The sequence below is a fragment of the Vicia villosa genome, unplaced genomic scaffold (assembly GCF_029867415.1).
Source record: "Vicia villosa cultivar HV-30 ecotype Madison, WI unplaced genomic scaffold, Vvil1.0 ctg.000534F_1_1, whole genome shotgun sequence".
NCBI lineage: Eukaryota > Viridiplantae > Streptophyta > Magnoliopsida > Fabales > Fabaceae > Vicia > Vicia villosa.
This window is the reverse complement of record NW_026705246.1, coordinates 661,605-684,450: the sequence shown is the minus strand read 5'-3', so window position 1 is coordinate 684,450 and position 22,846 is coordinate 661,605. Positions and strand designations below refer to the sequence as shown.

The following is a 22,846-nucleotide window of genomic DNA, read 5'->3' as shown; positions in this document are numbered from 1 at the left end:
AACAGAGCTTCTTTACCAATTGTGTCAAATTTTTCTGCTGAAATAAAACCAAATCGAATTAAAATAATACTTTAAATGTGAGATAAGTGGAAAAAGTCAAAACATGAGTCAGTTGGGTCCCTTTGGTGGCGCGTTCAGCCAATCAAATGGGGAGAGAGGGATTGCTTTTGTTGATCAACCAATGATGCTGCAGCGCGTGCGGTCAAAGGTCTGACCGGGTCCACTACCTCACGCATCAGCCAATGGGGATGCACCACACATCATCGTCTTCTTCAATGTTCCACACCTAGGAATTAGCTACGAATTCCCTACCAACTGGCTGCGGTTTCTGCAATTAAATTCCGTAGCGAATTCTTCCATGTTTCAAAACCTGCAAAAATCACGTAAGACAACAGTAAATGCAACCCAGAACCATGGAAGAGACCTTGGCGATCCTAATGGTACGCTTTGTTTGGCTTAAAACCGGCTGCACCCCTCAAAACGAAGAGGGAGATCTTCATGCCCTAGCCATGGTGGCTTGCATTCCGGTCCCGATAATCTCCAAGCGACGGTCCAAACCTGCTCTAATACATCTCAGGAAGCTAATTGAATCATTAGTTTGAATCAAAACAGATTATAACCTCAAACACGATTAAGGAAAAAAATGCTAAGGAATGATTTCATGTATGCATGTTTCGACGTGCATTTACCATTACTATAGATCCCTACTTACTCTTGGATGCCTTAGAAACGTGATGGAACGATAGGAAGGCCTTGTGATTGGCTGCAACGAGCAAACTCTCTTGCCCTAATTTCCTTGAATTCTTTGGAAGCTTGGAGACGTGTTTTGGAGGCAGGGGTTCGTCCTCCCTCATGCTAAATGCTATGAGAATATATAGAGGGAGGATTAGGGCAAGAGATGTGAGAAAAGATTGAGAAAATTTGTGAGAAAAAGATTGAGAAAAATTTTCATTTAAAATCTCATGGAATATTGCTATATTTGTTTCAATCTTTTCTCAATCAAATATATTTTGAATTACTTGGGCCCCAAGGGTGATTTTATGATTGAGAGAAATCAAATCCTACCTTAATTTGATTTTATTTTATTTTTCTTGATTTAATTTGTATAAAAATCAAAGATAAATAAAAATATAAATCCAAACCATGCACCAACGAAATTTGCTGGTCTCCAAGGTGATTCTTGGGTCTTCATATGATCCAAAACAAATCCCCATAATTTAATTCACTATTTTTGATTTTTTTTCTTAATTTATTTTGCATTTAAATAAATAAAATTCAAATAAATAAAAATAAAAAATGCCAAAAATATAAGAATGGTTTTATGGGTCATCATTTGGGTCATATGTATGATTGAAGTCCAAAACCTGAGCCCATTAGTTCAAAAGCACAAAATTATTCAATTATGGTTTCATGCACTTCTTGAAATTTGACCAACTTTTGAGCCTCATATCTCCTTCAATTTTTGTGGTATGAACATGTTCTAGGACTTTTTAGAAACGACATCATCAAAACAACGGTTAACGGACTATTTCCGAACTCCCCGAATATTATCCTAGCCGCTATATATTTTCCGTTTGATATTATTTATTTCTGTTCACTAATCATTTTATTTCCTGCTATTGATATGCTACGAAATTAACACTACTACATTGAAATTATTCTGCTAACTATTATACTGTTAAGCTTCTATTTCCATAGTTACTAATACATATATGCCATTTAATTTATTTTGTCGTCTACTAATGTTTACCAATGATTCATCTGCTACTGAATTAAGCTACTGCTACTCATAATTGAATTTGGTTTAATTGAATATAATTTAAGTCTGCAATTTAATCCTAGAGGCACCTAATTATACTAACTATAATTCAAGATTACTCTGTTAATAAAAGTGGCATGTTAGCACCTGATGTTCATTTTACTAAATTTATTAAAATTAACTAAAAGGTAGAATACTAGGATGAGGCCCCCGCCCCCTACTATCTCTAATCGTCCCGTATGGGACTCCCATGAGCCAAAGGGCGCTCGCCCCTTCCCTTAGGGCCGCCCGTCCCACCATACTTGTGGGACCCTTGTCGCACTATTCCTCAAGGGACGACCGTCCCTCCTTAGTGGCCCTCGTCCCTTAAATATTTTCCTATTCTCTCTGAGTCATATTTCTTCTCGTTCTCTTCATGGAGCAACCCAACAAATATTCAAATACCAGAAAGTTTAACACCACCAACAATACAAAATCATTTAACACACAGATAAATTCATCATCGAATAATCCAGTTCACCCAAAAAGTCACAGCCAGCACAAACACAACAATAATCATATGGCAACAAATTTTCATAAACGATTTACACAAAGTTCAACACAATAACATCACAATTATCTAAAATCATACCGAAACATAGAGATAATATTAATACCCTAAACCCCACATACGATTCATCATATCCCCGTTTATAGAGCAAGAACCCCACCCTTACCTTGTATTCGGAGTCTGCTGTACAATTTCCAGTCGAATTCCAAGCTTCTGGCTTCGCAAAATTCTTCCATTTTCTCCTTCCCGGCATAACTCTCGTATATCTTTTTCCTTCTCTTCTTCACGGCAACCCATTCTCCAAACCCTAGCTTCTGATAGTGCCTATTTTTCTTTTTACTGTCACTACTCATATTTCCACTTAACCAACATAATATTATTATGGCTTAAATGCACTGTTGGTCCCTGTAAGTTAGCGAGTTTTTGATTTTCGTCTCTGTAAGTTTATTTTTTTGTCTGAGTCCATATATCTTACTTTTTGCTTGCGGTTTAGTTCCTAAAGTCAAAATCCGCAGGAAAATTTGCAGGTTTCCTGCGGATTTTCCTGCAGATTTTAATTTTAGGGTCTAAAACGAACGCGAATTTGAAATATAGGGACTCAAATCAAAAAAATAAACTTACAGGGATGAAAATCAAAAACTCGCTAACTTACAGGGACCAAAAGTGCATTTAAGCCTATTATTATTCTCATTATACTATTGGGCGTATTTCCTACGCCTCCAATAATACTTAACACCATCCAACCCAATTAATTAAATAATTATTCCAATATTATTTCTAATATCACTTCTCTGATTAAACCGACTAATTTACTTGGTTACCGACTTAAGCGTTTAAACAATATCACCATTCCACCATTCCTCTTGGATTAATACCGACAAATCCCCAACTTCGATAAGTCTCAATAAATAAATCCTTAATTAATTTAATTAACTAATTAATTAATTAAATTCGGGGCGTTACAAGTGACCAAAAATTTGATAGATCTAGCATGATGAAGAGCATTCCCCAATCTGTTTCGGAGAGCTCTAAGGACAATGTGAGGCTTGGAGAAAGCTAAAGCCACCAACTTTGAATCAGTTTCAAGCCACAAATTAACCGAGTTTTTCTGCTTCGCAATTTTGATAGCAAAGATGGCACCAAATAACTCATCCATAAAAGCATTACCTGGTCCAAGAAATTTGGAAAAACTACCAGTATGCTTTCCCATATGATCTCTGTGATACAACCACAGGCCGCACGTCGAGGTACCCCAGACGACGTGTCGTTCGTATTATATTTTATCCAATGGAGAACTGGAGGGGGCCACAAGAATTCCTTGACTATAAAAGCTTTGGGAGGATTAAATTTAATATTGAAACACTTGAGTATTTTGAAATCCAACACTGAATTCGAATCGGCTTTCGGAGTAACATTGCCCGTATAAGCAACCTCGGCCTTGACGGCGTTAAGAAAAGATGTCCAAATGATGTTCTTATCTTCAAACCGGCTTACATTACAAGATTTTTAAATCGCATTAACTATATTAATAATCGCGGTCAACAACACCAACTTACTCTAAGCAGAAGAAACCTTGTTGTAGGAAGTCCAAAAATCCGCAATAGATAAAAAATTATGTGACATAATTGAAGATAAAAAAATCCCAAACCTGACTGCAAAAGAACAGGAGAAGAACAAATGCTCCCAAATTTCGCTATTAGTGCCACAAAGATTACAAATGGATGGAAGGTGAATCCCCCTAATAGCCAAATTATCGTGTGTCAGAACTTTATTATGGAGAAGCCTCCAGAAAAGTAAAGAACTAGAGGTTGGAATATGTGTGTTCCAAATAAGCTTCTCCCAATCTAAAGAGTTGTAATTACGAGATTTGAAATCGTAAATCGTCTTCAAAGAGAGGATGCCATATGCCGTAGGATTCCAAAAAAAGAGATCCTCTTTTTTCAAAACTGAGAGATGAACATTAGAAAGTAGATTAACAAGAGTTGGAAACTCGACTTGAGTTTCCCTAGGGAGACTCCACTGACATTCTGAATAAAGGCAACAACTTTGTCTTTGAGGAAAGGCTGACTACCATCAGTTGTGTTGAGAGCTTCAGTTATATTTGAACCGTTCCAATTATCGGACCAGAAATTAATTATGTCCCCTTTTGCTTAATACCAAAAAAAGTATCTTTTTATCTTGAAAAAAAAAATTCATATTTGCACACGTAGACCCTAAATCATATGAAAAAGTGGTATATAGTATTTCTTTTTTCTATCACTCCAAATGTCAATTTTAGCCTAATAAGTGGTCTAGTCCAAAAACCTTCCAACACTCTAAATTTAATCCACAAGAATAAAAGCTTTAAAGAATCTAACAAAGCAATATTATTAATATTATTTTAGGGTAGAAAAGACATTCAATATGGATGTTTATGTGGAAACCAAATATGTTAAATCAGGGTTAACCAAATAAGGTGTGGCTTGACAAAGACATGTACTGTCGTTTAAAGTTTTTGTATATAATACTTTTGCTAAATTAATCATATATGTGATCAAAATAGTGAATAAAGAAATAATTAAAGAACATAGTTAGAAAAAAAATAATTACTTCTACATTAAAATGTGAAGATGACATTTATTTTAAAATAAATTTTATTTGTTAAAATCATAGTTTTAAAGCCCGAACCGTTCTAACCGATCAAATTGATTAGACCGTAAACTGGAAGGTAGAGCAATCCGATAAAGTCTTCAAACCATTGTTACAATTGACCCAATAAAAATCGATGCGACCCTTCCGATTCACTAGTCAGCTTAATGAACCAGTGAGTTTCTTGATTTGACGGGTTTATTTTTTTAGCTTAATTATAATTTTGATTCCTATTTTTATTATATTTTGTTTTTATGCTCTATTTTTAAATTTGATTTTATTAATATTTATAATAACTAAATAATATTAAAATTATAAAAATGAAAATTGTTAAGTTTTAAAAATCAATTACCTTTCGAAATTATTAGGATTATAGTTTTACCAACTCCACTATAAATGATTAAATTATTTATTATTAATCATTAAATATAACAATATAATAAATTTAATATTAAAAAATAATTATACAATATAACAATACTTTAAACTAACAGTTTTTTTAAAAAATTTATAAAAAAAATTTAAAACCTTTACATTATTAAATTTCATACGATTTGACCGATGATTCACCAGTTCGATCATTAACTCAATGATCCAATAACTTGACCGGATGGATCATGAGTCCCGATTTTAAAACAAGACCACAATATTTTAACATAGAATGAGTCTTTGACAAGATATAGTGTTGGAAAAGAAGACAATGGTATAAGTCATACATGTACCGGGATAACTAAACAACAAGGTTTGTCAATATATGGTACAATACAATAGAAAAAAAAGAAATTAATTGGATCACAATAAAACTAAGCAAATTTATAGTCTCATTTTACGAAAGACTATTTGAAACACAACTAGGCACATTAATAAAAAAAACTAACCTTACTTGAACCCATAGTTTTAAATAATAACTTTCAAATAATAACTTGAAGAATTTGACAAGTTTTTCTCTAGTTGGTAGGACAGTTCAATTCGATAGTTTGAGACTTAATTAATTTTTTAAAATTAGTTTATGAAGCAAAAGAGTCTAATAAAAATATTCGAGATGTTATTTAAAATTAGTTTATAAAGCAAATGAGTCTTAACTTGTATAGCTAGTCTTTAATTAATTCATATAATTTTATTTTTTTATGCAACAAAATTGACTTGAGATTAAAAATAAATATGATAAAGATGATGGTAAATATTTTGTCATATTTTGAGTTATAAATTTTATTATAAAATAAAATAAACATCATTTAAAAATTAACACTCATCGTAGTAAATGAGCATAGTAGTAAATCTCATGAAAACATCAAGACATAATTATAATATTATTGACAACAAATACTAATCAAACAAATCTTATGCAAAAACGGATACCACACTATGTTTAGTACCTTTAAAATAAAATATTTTTACACAATTTAAAAGATGATACAAATATCTAAAACTCTATTGTTTAAGTTGTGATATTGTATTTGTCGCTTAAATTAAATATTTTTGGTAATAATATTTTAAGTTATAAATATATTTTTAGATGAAACTTATGTTGTATAAAATTTAAAAATATTGTTTATAATTCATACAATAAAATAAAGATAAATGAAGTTGTTTTAATTGTTCTCAAAATTGACTACCCTCTCCGTTTTTTTATAGATTGTTTTAAACTTTTCACACTTATCAAAAAAGTAATCATTGTTGTATGAGAAAAAAATTATGAAATATTCTAAAATATTGTCCTTCAATAATTATATGAAAAAAATAAATTTAAATAATTGAAAGAAGAAATGATAATAAATACTTAAGAGAAAAATAAAAATAACATTAATGATTTCTTAGTATTGTAAAATCACTTATATATTTTGGTACATTTTTTTTTAAAAACGACTTATAAAAAAACAAATGTGCTATTTAGTTAAGTTTACTATTTAAAAATTTAATATTTAACAAGCACTCGTTAATTTTACTATTCAAGTCTCACATTGAAAAATATAGTTCTTTACACTCTCATCTTTACCTTTATACAGTGTACTAACAAACATGAAAGACATCTAAAAGTTATGATATATTTCCTTTTTTAGGTAAATTGATCATGAGTCAAATATAAATTAAATGATCCATAGATAATTTTTTTAATAAATTATTTATCTTTTGATCTATTTGATTTAAGCTACTGAGTCATATGGAGTCTTAGTTATCAAATTGCTCGCAAACTTTAATCGAACTGGAAAAACTGTGACAAATTTGAGTCGAGTTTTGAGTTGGACAAACTCTTATTGAGTCTAGACGAGATGAACCAAGTTCAACTCAACCCAACTTGTTTCCGGCCCTACTTGTTAGGTGTTGTCGATCACACTATGTAGATAAGATGAAACTCATAGGCAAGAGTCACAACATTAGAGGCACTATAAAAATTATAAAAAAAAGAAGTTAAATGAGGCATTCACCCAAAGTTGGAGAAGGAAAATGTGGTCACCAATGTTGATCTTTTTCAATAGTTTTCATAAAATTAGGATAAATTCATCATTAATGTGAAAGAATACATCAGGACATACTGGCATAAGGCCAACTTTTCTTCTTAATGAAGGAGTTTAGTCATGTGCAACATGATCTTGATAATGAAAACAAACGAACTGCAAAAAATATGAACCAATAACCAATAACAATGGAAGACAGACATGTTATTTTACCAGAAACATCACCTTCATCCTTAGCATGATGAGCAATCAAATATTTTAAATTAGCAACTACAAGAGCACACACATCAATGGTGTGGTCAAGAATAAAATGGATGAACAGGATGCCAATAATGTGAAGATCAATGATGATCAATACTTCAAAGAGTTACAAACCAAAATTTTCAAACGAGAGATGTAAGTTGTGAGCGATACTACTCCAAAATATGAAGTTCGTGCCATCATAGGCATGCCAACCTTATTATCAATACATTTCATTAAGTAGTAAATATGATATAGAGGTAGTGAAGGAAAAAAAAACCATTGGTACAAAAAGGAAAGTAAGATTTGAATTTAGAAGGAACCCATTCATTACAATAATTATGCCATAAAAAGTTCCTTAAGAAGTTCTATCATAAGATGGAATATGGCCAATTACTTGCATCCATAAATCAATATTGGTTGGTATCTTGTCAGCGTACAAAGTCTTGTTTAAAGAAGAAGAGATAAGAGTTTAAAGATATAATTCAGGTCCTGAAACGCTCATAAGGAAAATACTTATCACCCAATATTTCGCAACAAATTTTAAAAGAGATAATTTTTTATTAGACCTGTGATGTGTGAGAGACACACAACAAATAACACATCATATTTTTTCATCAAACATTTAAATTCAAGCTATATTAACTCTTCAAAATCATTTACTAATCGACAATTTACTTTAAACATTTTTACAATTTCAATCTTTTAATTTCATATCATTTTGCTTTAAAACTTCTAAAATTCAATCATTTTTTACATCCAAGCCTTTTAGTTATACAAACATGATCTTACAAACTTTTTAAAACTAATTTCACCCTTAAAAGCAAGAATTTCAAAATTATTACCCTATAGACATTATTAACTCTACCCATATTAACGTGTTCAAACTCTCACATGCATATGTATTAAATATTTATTTGTATACTATTTTTGATTAGTTTGACTTTACTTAAACAACAATACTCATAAACACTTAACATAGTAAATTACATGTGGATGATTTTCATTGGTGCTACATCATTATATCCACAAAATTCTCCAAAGAAAACATCCAACAATTATAGGTGACACCCACCAATTATTAACCATCCAACAAAAAGTTAGTTCTCCATCTTAATCATTCGATACAAACTTTCTGCATAGTCAAATTTTGTTAACTTGTTTCATACAAAGAAACTTTCAACCTCATCATCCAACATAGAAAGAAAAAAAAGACTAACTAACACCCATATCATTCATTTCAATGTTACATTACAAAATAGACTTAAGAACTAATGGTTCCCCATTTGCAAGATTTTGGGTATATATTGCAGCGACGTTGACATGTTAAACCAAATTAATAACTAAGAATCTAATTAATCTATCTAATTCATAGAATCATATCATCCATGCTAAGAAAAATACTAGTAAAACCCATAACATAATAATATTAAACTACAAAAAAAAAAAAGTGGATAGAAAGAAATTGACAAGAGTATTTTAAAAAGGTGAATCATTATTCTTGTTGAAATCGGTGGGGAAGTTGAAAAGGCGTAACACAATTTAAGACCAAACCAAATTTTGCGGTTTGTCTTTTTTTTTTCTTTTTTCTTTCTTACCATCACTGTCTGCAAGCAACTTCTAAATTTCCATGCGTCATGAGAATGGATTTATAGATCTGAATAATCATCTTCTCATCATATTCTTTCGGTGGGGCTCTTTTGAACCCAGCGTCACCGGTGGGTCCAGTTGACATAGCCCCACCGAATCCCCCGGCCGAGCCACTCACGGTCATGACCCGTGAGTTGGCCAAACCCATCATCATCCTGACATACGCGTCTCTCGCCCGAATCAACAGCTTCTTCGGAGAAGGGATTCTGTTGATTCGGATCTTGGGTGATAGCTTGATCTTCCATCTCCAAAACCGACCTTTTCGGGTTTGGCCAGTTCCATTTCCAAGCTCCACCTTGTTTATTCTCCTTCTATGACTCGACCTGTTTATTCTCCTGTATCCTTTTCTTTCCCAGTACTCCTTTAAACCCCTGTAGGCACTAGCTGTGATTCCTTCCATATTTTGTGTTCTTGTTCTTCGTTGTTTCTGTTTCTGTTAGGCTAGAAATAAGAAAATTTGGTAAATGGGAGTGGGTGAGGGATTGAATGAAATATAGAAATTAGGTATACATGCAGACAGAGGAATAACACATGGTTATGGAAGCTAGCTATCTCTTCTGGCTATGATATATTTAATGAGTTTATATAATAATGTTGGAAAAATTAATAATTAATGTTGGCATAAGAAAATAGTTTGGGGGAGAGTAAAGATGCTAGGTGGGGGTGGTACAATAAATGCGACAAGAACGTAGGTAGATGAATTAAATAAGGAGGGGGGTCATTTTCTTTGGATTTAAAGAAATCAGATAGAGATGACACACGAGGAATGGTTATTGACATCAGAAGGAAGGTTTTCTTTACGTTTGTGAGATGTTGGAGGTTAATTATGAGAGGTGATATTCGGATGTATACGGTGTTGGTTGTCATGTTTTGGGGTTATAAATCATTAATTGTTTTTGTTAGTTGTATTACTTCCTCGATCCTATTTATTTATTTATTTATCACTTTCATGCTTATCTTATCATCGTAAGAGAAAATAGGGGAAGAGAAAAATATAAGTCATTCAGTAACTTTTGGAAGTAAAATTGAGGACATATATGTAATTTTCTTTTATTATTATTATTATTATTATTATTTTTATTATTATTATTATTATATCAAATTTTATTTTTGGTCTTTATTAAAAAAATGACATATTTTGATCCCCATAAAATTATTATGTACCTAGTTTTAGTCCTTACTATTAAAGCGATGTATATTTTTGAATGATTATTTTACAGACATGTTTAGAACGTTATAAAAAAATTTTCGAAAAAAAACTCAAAATTTGATTTTCTAGTTGAGATTTGCATTACTTTTATCATTATCTTTTGAAATTTAAAAAATTCATATTTAATTTTTCTCATTATAAAAAATTATATAATGTGATAAAGAAATATTTTATAATATTCTAAACACATATAAAAAAATTATTCAAACATTTAAAATTTTAAAGGTAATTAAACAGTTTTCAAAATTTTAAAAAATAGCAGGAACTAAAACTGCTTGCATACAAATTTTATAGAAACTAACATATATTTTTTTAATAGGGACTAAAAATAAAATTTGAGATATTTATAAGTACCAAAAACATACTTAAACCTTAGTAATAATTTATCACTATATTTAATTACAAAATTTTATTATATGATACTATTTTACTCTTTACTAATTAGATATAACCATTTTTCTTTTTCTATTTTTTTAACTCTATTTTTTTATTTTTTTTTCTATTATTTCTTATTTAAAATTTGTGATTTTAATTATGTATAAATAAAATTTTTAAAATATATTATTTTTCCGTGTATTGCACGCACGGGCAAACGTCTAGTTTATATTTATATTGTTAGATATATGTATTATTTTTTCCACTAAAAATGAAAATAATACGTGTGAAAAAGAGTATTTTAAGTGATTTTCATAGAAATATTATATTCGGTTTATTTTAAGTGTTTTTGTTTTTATTTTTATGAAATATATTTAATGTTTATTTTTTTTTTAGTTTTATTTTTAGTTTTTAAATGTATAACTTAGACGAATTAATTAGAAGAAATTTTATAGAAATTCTGAGAGTTTCAAGCTGAGAGAAAATACGTTAAGGATTTTCAATTTTCTCTAATCAGTTTTAGAAAATTGACGATTTTGAATTTGTTAACCGTTGGATCAAGTTGATTTTTAAATACAAGACTTGTGAGGCATACTTTCACTATTATGATCATCAAAACAAGGTTTGAGGAAAGAGATATTATGTTGCACGACACTAGTTTTTTTGGGATGCTTTGTTAGGGTTTGAAAAAAAATTTAATCAACATGGGTTCCTCCGGGGAAGGCCATCGTCATGGAGACCTTCCATGACCGACTCTTATTCCTTGAAAGACTTCTATGTCTCAATTCCAACCTCAAGCATAAAATAAATCCTTTGCACAAACTCTTCAAAATCTGTGTGACATATACCGATTTTTAGTTTTGCCAAGCCTTGCCTCTAAGGTAACTGTCACTCGATCAAGATACCTGAAAAGGCTTACAAAGCAGGAATCGGATGATGCATGAATAATTTACATGGAAGATCATCCGCAGGGTCATGGAATGTTTTTTTTAATAAACCATGGTCATGGAATGTTAAGCCATCACTCTTGCGTTTATTTGCATGGTTGCCAAATATTAAATCTAAAAATTTGAAGATTACACACGCTAAAGTGTGTTAAGGATGCATGGTTTGCCATTAGAGTATTGGAAACCAACTATTTTATTTGCAATTTCTTCTAATATTGGCATTCCTTTATCAGTTGATGAGCTTACAAGAAAAAGAATTTTGGATCATTTTGCACGTGTGTAGATAGACCTTAACATGTCAGATACTCTTCATGATTGCATTGAGGCGGAATGAAAAAGCTATGCGTTATTTGTTGAATTGGAATGCAAGAGGTTACCTTTTTTATGATCATCTTGTGTGTATGTGTTGGTCTTTGTATTGACAAATTTTGGGAGTTGAAAGCTAATAATGTTGAGAAGTCACTAATTAAACAATTTACAAAATACACACCTAAAAAATCCAAACAGGTTATACTAGTTAATAACAACATGAAATACATAGAGAATGGTGAATAAGTAAATGGCATAGTGAATGATGACTCTGTAAATTTGAATAAGGCAGGAAATTATATTCTTGAGAATAACATATAGAAGGGTGACTTTGTTGTGGCCATTTAGTTAGAGAATGAGGTTAATGCTAATGAGGAACATTTGTCATAAACACTATTTGAATTAAGAAGAAATTATAGTAGAGACTGCTAATGATTTGAATGAAAATTTTTTGATTTAGAAAGGCATAACTAATGATAGAAGGGAGCAACCTCATCCTGATATTATGGTTATGGAAAATAATGGTAAAAATTCGGTGAGAGATCTCTGTGATGGTTTGCATTTGTAGAAAAATAATAACCTTTGGGTGATGAAGATAATCATTGTAAGCCACATCAATATGAATTTATTGTGGTCAAGAAAAATGGTAAAGGAAGGCATAAACTTACTTTGCCAAGATTGGAAATTAACACCTGAGGCATGTCGGTTAATCACAACACCACTCAATGAAAGCCATATATTGGAATGCTACAGGAGTAGAAAACCTTGATATTAGGTTGGCTATTAAAAATCTATATGATCAACAAAAGCCTGACTTGCTTTTGAACTCTAAACCATTGATTCCTTATGCTCATTTCTCTACTAGTGTCTTAAATAAATCAAACTTAAGAGATTTGCATTAAATTTTAAATAGAATCATGATTCAAACCAATGGGATTTTGTAAAATATATGACTCACATTGTGTTGAGTTTATCAAAATAACATGTAACTTTTTCTATAGAAGTGGATCAAACTAAATTCTTCATTAATGTTGTATATGCAAGTAACTTTCATGTGATTTGAAGAAAGTTATGGAATGAACTTACCTATCTTCAACAGACCAATTATGAATGGAAATTCATAATGCAGAAATGAAAAATTAATAATGCAGAAAATAAAAAGTTTAGGGAGAGAGAAAAGACACCAGAAATTTATAAGTTCAGAGAAGAAGACTTAATCATGTGTCTTAGATTTAATCTCGAGAGTATCTAGTAATACTTAAGAGCTTTTAGTAGGTTAAACTCTTGAACCCCCTTTTACAAGGAAAAATGAAGTTTCAGGTTAAATTCTAACCAAATAGTGAACAATGGAGAGAAGCAATCAATCTTATTTCTAAATACAAACTTGTAGAGATAAGCTATGACTATTCCTTCCAAACATCAACTTGAAGCGGTTAGTCCCTAAGCTAAACCGAGATTTTCTACGAGTTTATCTCGAACCAAGGTAAACTTTTGACCAGGCCGAACTTGTGGAACCTTATTTTGCAGGTTATTGATCAAGGAAGTTCCATTGAAGATGAACAGGCTTTTGATGAAGCAGCTAGTCTTTGATGATAACAACTAAAGTCAAGTGTAAAGCAGTTAACGATGCAACACGATCAATAGGGTTGATAAACATGATTCTCTAATGATGGCATCAAAATAGAATATAACTCAAGCCTCATCTCAAATTAAAGCTCAAGCAAGTGTCTACAAGAATGAAGCATCTGACAAAACTTTAAATGTGTGAAAGCTCGCCCTGATGCGTCTAAGTGAATAACATTGTAAAAGGATAAAAGCTTTCTCGTAAAGTTATATGGTTAATCACATACACGCACATATTCTAAAACAACTTTTAAATTCGTTTTCTCAAGAAAATATATCTAAAAATATCTTGAAGTCTTGCCAAAATAAGCCCTAAACATCTTTCTCAAAACATATTATAGGAGTAGAAATAAACCTCAACACAATTTTAATTGTCTCACAAATAAAATCAATTTCATTTTAAAACATAAAGAAATTAGCTCAACAACTTTTAGAAACACAAAAAAAAGGATAACTCATCACAGTGTTACACTATCAGAGCGACACACAGAACTTAAATAAACTTAAAAGTAATAAACCATAAAAAAGGTCACTACGCCATACTTCAACTCAACAGTAGCCAAGGCTCCTCTACTTGAGTATCTGTACCACATGAGTAAAGAATAACACATAAACAAACATGGGTGAGAATACATTCATGAATGTTAATGGTTCATAAAACAACAAGGATAACTCAACAATATCATTCATCAATCACTTTGACCATTCACAACAATAATCAATCACAAACTTGGTTATGTATACAATGTATTCATCTCCTATAATCCAATACATGTGGTACAAATGTTTTTGGATGTCAGAGTTATGATAATGATTAATTCCATCGCTGATACCCTCTTTGAACCAGGCCTCGTCACATGTACCCTCTATAAACCTGGACCAAACATTAGACCAAAGTCCCAAATTCATCATTGGTTCCCTCTCTGAACCAAAAACTCGTTACTGGATATAAGTTTGTACACCTATCTTCGATATACATGATGCATGAATGCGAAAAATAATACAAATGCAATACTCGTATCAACGTCCAACTCCAACACTCATCTTAGGCTCCCCTGTGAACCTAAGATTCTTCATCAGACCGAAGTCCCAGACTGATACACCAAACTGATACAACACAGGAGAATGAAAAGAAATAAAATGGATTCATGTAATTAAAAAAATCAAAAAATCAAAAAAACTTAGCTCTGATCTAGTGTGGCAGGTGGCTGGAGGTCCATGATGCGCCTTCAGCTCTGGATGCGTTGGATCTCCAAGTGGCAGGATCTGATGGCTGGAACGTGGGGGTGCATGGCACACCTTATTATTGAGACCCATGTGATCCTGCAGAAGAAATCAAAGAAAAAAATATGCAAGGTCCAGGGATCGAACCCTGGACCCTTTGATTACCAAATAACTGCGCTACCACCAGACCACACGACTTCAATTGTCAACTAGCGAATGACATATTTATTAAAGGAAAAACATGTCAAAGTAATACAAAACACGCGCGGAACTTAAATCAGCCAATCATATGAAGACAACTCCTCGTCTTCTTCATGGAAACCTGGGGATTCTTTTTTACAGCGCCCTTTACCAGTAAGTTGTAAAAAGCTTGTAGCTATTACACCTGTCAAACGTTAAAACCTCATACAAGCATCATAAATCAAAATTGAGACCATGTTCATGTTTGTCTCGGCCTCACGAATGCGCCTGCACCAATATGAAGCCCTAAATCTTCCTAAATTGAAAACCCCTAATTTTAAAGGGATGAACCCTAACATGGAGATACGTTATATATGCACGCAACAATCAAATTAATAAACCAGAAACAATCAGTGCATCAATACAAACACATATATATCATTAATTCACGGAAAAGATGCATGAATTATAGTGTTCGAAGGTTGCAAGAATGGTGCAAACCGTGAGCTTCTGGCAACGATTCTGGATGCTTCAAGGTGTGATAAAGATTGGAAACGCTTCTCTGATGCCTCAGGAACGTGTTGGAAGTGGCAAAAGTCTTTGAAAACTCCTCAAACTCCAAAACCGAACCTTGAATTTTTTGAGTTTGTTGAGTTCTGAACAGAGCTTCTTTGGGCGAAAAATCCTTCTCCTTGAGGTCTGAGCATGCCATGTATTTATAATAGAACCAACTAGGTCAACAATTTTGGACCAAATCTCCTTTGAATCAAATATTTGAAGTTTGAAAAATTGGATTTGTAAATGTTTCCAATTTTGCTTCAATTCCAATTCAATCTTCTTGATCTTATTTTTCACGAAATTTTCTTGTTTATGAGGCTCAAATGATGATTTTAATTGGTTATGAATGAATCCCCAATCATATCTTTGATTTTTCTCCTTGATTTCAATGATTTTCATTATTTTTTAAATGAATAAAAATTCATATAAAATTAAATAAATCATATAATTTCGTGGCCATTGAATTTTGGATCTTGGATAACTTGAGGATCAAGCTTGGGCCAAAAAAGATTGGACTTTCTTGCAACAAAATTCATTTTGGAGCCTTTTATTTCACATTTTTTTCCTTTAAAATAGTCCAACTTTGACAAGGCATATCTCCCTCAATTTTTAAGGTATGGAGGAGTTCTAGGACTTTTTGAAAACCTCAAGATGTCCTCTACAAGCCACTTTGGAAGCTTTTTTTTCCATTTTAGGGCTTTATCTTGATGATATGGGCTTTGAAAAAAAAACTGCTTTTGGTTGACTTTCAAAAAGGACCTATAATCTTTTGATCCATATCTCTCAAATGAAGCATTTTTAGCCTTGGCATGTGAGAGACAAAGTTGTAGAGAATTCAATTTCCTTAAAATTGAGCTTTGGATGGGAAATTTATGATATTCCATGTGAAAGTTATGGCTGGTCAAAGTTCAGTTGACTTTAGGTCAAAAAACCCTAATTTAGAAACTTTAGGTTTTGTTGATTTCTGACCTTTCCTTGATGAATCATGATCAATCCTTGATCAAATGATGAATGATACTTCAAAATAAGGATGTTGACAAAAAATCAGGAATTTTGACTGCACTTTGACCAGAGTTAACTTTTAGGTCAAACTAGTCGATTGTTGACTTTCTGAGCAATTGAATAGGCAATCCTTGGAATTGAAGCCTGAATTTTGTCATGGAGATAGTTTGAAACATCATAAGTCATCTGAAATCCATTGGGGACCTTGATTTATTAATTTTCTTCAGAGAAATCAAAACCCTAGTTTAGGAGGTCATTGTTTAGGAGAGTATGTCCTTAAGGCTTGAACCTTTGTCTGAATTGAAAAGTGAAATGAGATGGACAAATTTTGGGGTATGACAACTGCCATTGTTCAATCTTCTTAAACCTGAAGATGTAGAGTGGTTTGTATGCCAACCGGTATCTGAAGGTGGAAGAGGATTGAACACTAGAGTGCCTTGAAATTTGTACCATCGGGGGATGGGCTTAGAGATGCCATCCGGATGTTGGGGGTATGAAGTGGGATTTAAGATGCCACCTGTCTTGATAAGTTTTGAAAGTCATAATGAGTCGTATGTTAGACTATATCTGAACTTGAAGTGTTGAGAAGTAGTTGTTGAATGTTGATCGTGTCATCACCGTTCGTGGTAAATGAGATCTTGGAAGGTCGATCGTGTCAGTACTATTCGTAGTAACTAAATTAGATCTTGGAAAGATGATCGTGTCTACACCGTTCTTGATGATAGAATTATATCCTTGTAGGTTGATCGTGTCAGCACTGTTCGTAGTAACTAAATTAGATCTTGGAAAGATGATCGTGTCTACACCGTTCGTGATGATAGAATTAGATCCTTGTAGGTTGATCGTGTCAGCACCGTTCGTAGTAACTAAATTATATCTTGGAAAGATGATCGTGTCTACACCGTTCGTGATGATAGAATTAGATCCTTGAGAGTTGACTGTGTCAGTACCGTTCTTAGTAACTGAATTAGATCTTGGAAGATGGTCGTGTCTACACCGTTCGTGATGATAGAATTAGATCCTTGAGAGTTGACCGTGTCAGTACCGTTCGTAGTAACTGAATTAGATCTTGGAAGACGACCGTGTCTACACCGTTCGTGATGATAGAATTAGATCCTTGAGAGTTGACCGTGTCAGTACCGTTCGTAGTAACTGAATTAGATCTTGGAAGTCGATCGTGTCTACACCGTTCGTGATGATAGAATTAGATCCTTGAGAGTTGACCGTTGTTAGAATCCCATTTGTGCATAGTTTGTATATATGTTTTGTGGTATTTCTGAAACTCTTGTGCCACATTTGATTACTTTTTGATATAATAGTATGTAAATAAATAAATTTATGTTTATTTTCTAAATTAAGTTAGTTTATTAACTCTTGTTATGTTTTCTTTAGGTTTTAACAACTTTTGGGCAAGATGGAATGAGAAGAATGATCAAAGCAAGCTTGCAATGAGGATGGAGTGCAAAAAAGAAGAATTTTTGTGCAAGGAGGTCCGCTCAGCGGAGTCCAAGCGGACCCAGGCAGGGATGCAGCAGTTTTTTTCATCAGCAAGTCCGCTCAGCGGAGTCCAAGCGGACCCAGGCAGGGATGCAGCAGTTTTTTTCATCAGCAAGTCCGCTCAGCGGAGCTGAAGCGGACGTGGGCAGTGAAGAGCAGAAAATTTACCTCCGCTCAGCGGACCCTCTCCGCTCAGCGGACCTTGAAGACAAAACAGATATTTTTACTGTTCCGCTCAGCGGACCCCCTCCGCTCAGCGGACCTACTTTTTCAACTTTTGTTCTTAGCCACATAAAATTGATGATTAGGATGGTTAGCTTGCTTCTTATCATAACACACATTTGGAGAGAAAGTTAGGGCAAGAGAAGAAGAGAAAAACCATTTTTAAGAAGAAAACCAAGATTTCCAAACATCTTTCTTTGATCTTCTTGAGTTTGATGTCACTAAATCTTGGTTTGTTGCTTGTTGTTGAAGCTTCCATGGATATGGAGGGCTAAGTTTCATCTTGTGTCAAGATTAGAGGTAGTTAGTTTGTAAATATGTACTTTCTTTGATCTATTATGTATGAACTTGGTTAATGATTAATACATGGTGAATATCTTGTTATTTATGTTTCATTTGTTGTTTTGGATCACTATTGAGAGATATGTTTCAAAGCTAGAACTAAAAGATATTCATCTATCAATAAACAAACTCTAGAGATAGATTTGTGAGTTGATATTCACAAGTATCAAGCTTTTAAGATTATCATGTTGATTGTCGGCATGAGAGATCATCTGACGGTGAATATGATAATAATCACGATATTGCTTTAGAGATAAACAGTATCGAGAGGATACGTGATTGTATTAATCATGAATAGGTTCATATATATAATCTTTAGAGTACATATGAAGCAAACTAATGAACACTAATCTTGACACAGTTTTACCAAATCGTTTTTAAACCCGAATTTATTGTCTTTAATTTCTTTTAATGCTATTTATCTTTCATGATACTAAACACATCCAGAGCCTTAACTCAAAATACACTAAGCTATAGAACGGCGATAATATCGCATCAATCCCTGAGGAGACGATACTAAAAATACTTATCCTATACTTTCTAACAAAATGGCGCCGTTGCCGGGGATTGGCGTTAAGATATTATAAGCATAGCAATAGTTTTTGTGTGTTTTGAGTATAAATATTATTATTATTACCTAGTCTTTGCTCACTTTTTGGTTAGTGTTTCAGCTCTGGTTTATGCGTGGGAGTGTCCCAGCAGATCAGCTTCTTTTTGATCCAGAAATTGAAAGAACTGCAAGGAGATTGAACAGTAAAACCAGAAGAAGAAGGAAACTAGCCAAAGAACGAAGATTAGCCCAAGAAGCAACTACTTCATCAACACCACAAGTTATAGAAGAAGAGATGGCAGGGAATGGAGATCAGGATCCACCACCACCACCACCTCCAAGAGCACCATGTGCTAACAGTCCAAGAAGAGCAGCCCAGTTTTCACGAAATGACAACAATGCAAGAAATTCTGAAATGAAGACTGGCATTCTTCAACTACTTTATGCTAGTCCTTTTTCAGGACTTGATCATGAGGACCCATATACACACTTGACAAAGTTCTATGAAATTGCCGGAGCAGTCGGAGCACCTGAAAGGGAGGAAGAGCAAGTGTTTAAAAGATTATTTCCTCACTCACTGATTGGTAAAGCAAAGGATTGGTACCTTGATCAACCTACTCAAACCATGACAAATTGGAATGAGTTAGAAGAAAAGTTTCTTGATAGGTTCTTTCCTCAGTCAAGGTTGCTTGAAGCAAAAACAACAATTTCAGTGTTCTCTCAAGGTGTGAATGAAACTCTTAATGAAGCATGGGAAAGGTATAAGTCGATGTTGAGAAAATGTCCGAGTCATGGCTTTGATGAACTCACCCAGATTCACATTTTTCGTAATGGCTTACAACCACAACCGAAGCTTCTTTTGGATGCTACTGCTGGAGGTTCTTTGATGGCTAAGACAGCAGAGGAGGCAATAGAGATAATTGAGAAAATGGCCAGGAATGATCATCAGGTGCAACATAACCGAGGAGTTGTTCAAAAGAAACCGGGACTTATTGAATTAGGAACCAATGATGCTATCCTTGCTCAGAACAAGCTTCTTTCTCAACAAGTGGAGGAGCTTACGAAACAAATGGCAAGGTTACCTCAACAACTCAAGGAATTAAATGATCCTAACAAGAACAAACAAGTTGCTTCGTGTGAGCTTTGTAGTGGAGACCACCCTACCGGATCTTGTCCACCGGTGAATGAAGTGAATTACATGGCGAATCAAAATCAAGGAGGCTATCAACAAAGACAAGCTCCTTACCAAAACCAAGGTGGATACCAACAAAGGCCTAATGCACCGCAATATGGTCAAGGGTGGAGACAAGATAATTATCAACAAAGACAAAGTCCTTATCAACAACAACAACCTTCTCAAGACAAGCCTTCAAAGTTGGAGGAGACTCTAAATCAATTTATGCAAGCATCAATGGCGAATCAAAAGAGTAATGAAGCGGCAATAAAGAATTTAGAGACTCAAGTCGGCCAACTTGCAAAACAATTAGCCGAGAAGCAACCCGGACCATCATTCACGGCAAACACTCAAACCAATCCTAAGGAGCATTGCAAAGCGGTTGTAACTAGGAGCGGGAAGGTACTTGAAAGTGAAGTGGAGAAGGAGGTCGAGGAGGAGGAAGTTAGGATAGAAAAGGAGAAAGAGGTGGAAAGTGAAGTAGAACCAAAGAAAAATGAGGGAGTCCTAGTTGAAAATGAGAGTGAAGAAAAAAGTGAGGAAGAAGAAGAAAAAAATAGAGAGAAAAAGAGAAAGATTAAAGAGGGAAAGAAGAAAGTTACGAGTCCTCCCGTTCGTAATTTACCGTACCCTCGTGCGCCTTCGAAGAAAGATAATGAGAAGCAATATGCTCGTTTTCTTGACATATTTAGGCAATTGCAAATTAATATTCCTTTTGGAGAAGCTTTAGAGCAAATGCCAAAATATGCCAAGTTTATGAAGGACATTCTCACAAAGAAAAGAAGTTACACTGAGCCCGAAACGGTTGTCCTAGATGCTAAATGTAGTGCCATCATTCAAAGTACTTTACCAAGGAAGGAAAGAGATCTAGGAAGAGTTACTTTGCCGGTTACTATTGGTGACATTCATATTGGAAGAGGTTTGGTTGACACGGGATCAAGTATCAATTTGATTCCTTTATCCATGGTCAAGAGGTTAGGCATTGTGGATATGAAAAATACAAGAATGACACTTCAATTAGCCGATAAGTCTACAACTATGCCTTTTGGGATAGCGGAAGATTTACTTGTGAAAGTTGACAAGTTCTTCTTTCCGGTTGATTTTGTTGTCATTGATATGGAGGAAGATGTTGATACCCCGTTGATTCTAGGAAGACCTTTTATGAAGACGGCAAGGATGATGATAGACATTGATGATGGTTTGATGAAATTGAGGTTCCAAGATGAGGAAGTGTGTTTTGATCTCTCGGAAGCAATGAAACATCCAAATGACACAAGTGATTGTTTTAGAATTGATGCTATGGAGGAAGTTATCATGCAAGTTGAAAGTAGAGCTCATATGTTCAATCCTCTTGAGAAAACATTAACCAAAGCTCTTGATGTTCTCAATGAAGAAGAAGAAAAAGAGATTGAAGAGTGTTTGCGAGATCTTGATGTTTTTGAAGAGATAAGTCCTTTTGAAGCAAAGATGGAGGAGTTGAAAAATGAGCCAAAGGTGGAAGAAACCAAATTAGAATTGAAGATGTTACCGCCCCATTTGAAATATGTTTTTCTTGAAGAAGGTGGTAAGAAGCCGGTGATAATTAGTGGTTCATTGTCTAAAGAGGAGGAAGAGAAACTAATTTATGTGTTGAAAGCTAACAAGGAAGCAATAGGATGGGTTCTTTCCGATTTAAAAGGAATTAGTCCGGCCTATTGTATGCATAAAATTATGATGGAGGAGGATTTTAAACCGGTAGCTCAACCTCAACGCCGGTTGAATCCTACAATGAAAGAAGTTGTAAGAAAGGAAGTGGTGAAACTATTGGAAGCCGGAATGATTTATCCTATTTCCGATAGTGCATGGGTGAGTCCAGTCCAAGTGGTACCAAAGAAAGGAGGAATGACCGTGATCACAAATGAAAAGAATGAGTTGATTCCGACAAGAACCGTGACGGGTTGGAGGATGTGTATTGATTACCGAAAGCTTAACCAAGCTACTAGGAAAGATCACTTCCCTTTACCTTTCATGGACCAAATGCTGGAAAGGTTATCGGGTCAAGAGTTCTATTGTTTCTTGGATGGCTACTCCGGGTACAACCAAATTTCGGTCAATCCGGAAGATCAAGAGAAAACGGCGTTCACTTGTCCCTTTGGAATTTTTGCTTATAGGCGAATGCCGTTTGGATTGTGTAATGCACCGGCCACTTTCCAAAGATGTATGCAAGCTATCTTCTCGGACTTCATAGAAAAGACAATGGAGGTTTTCATGGATGACTTCTCCGTTTTTGGAGCCTCATTTGATCTTTGCTTGAAGAATTTGGATGCCGTGTTGAAAAGATGTGTTGAAACCAACTTGGTCCTCAATTGGG

At 33.8% G+C, this 22,846-nt stretch overlaps 1 protein-coding gene across 1 annotated transcript; it reads right to left on the bottom strand.

Annotated features, from left to right (window-relative positions):
* Positions 1-9,233: 9,233 nt before the first annotated feature.
* LOC131629198 (uncharacterized) lies at positions 9,234-9,683 on the bottom strand. Its single transcript, XM_058899994.1, has one exon. The coding sequence runs from the start codon at positions 9,681-9,683 to the stop codon at positions 9,234-9,236; it is 450 nt and encodes a 149-aa protein (XP_058755977.1).
* Between the last annotated feature and the right edge of the window lie 13,163 nt (positions 9,684-22,846).

Coding starts and splice junctions, on each gene's coding strand:
- LOC131629198 (XM_058899994.1), bottom strand. CDS start 9,683: ATGGAAGGAATCACAGCTAGTGCCTACAGGGGTTTAAAGGAGTACTGG.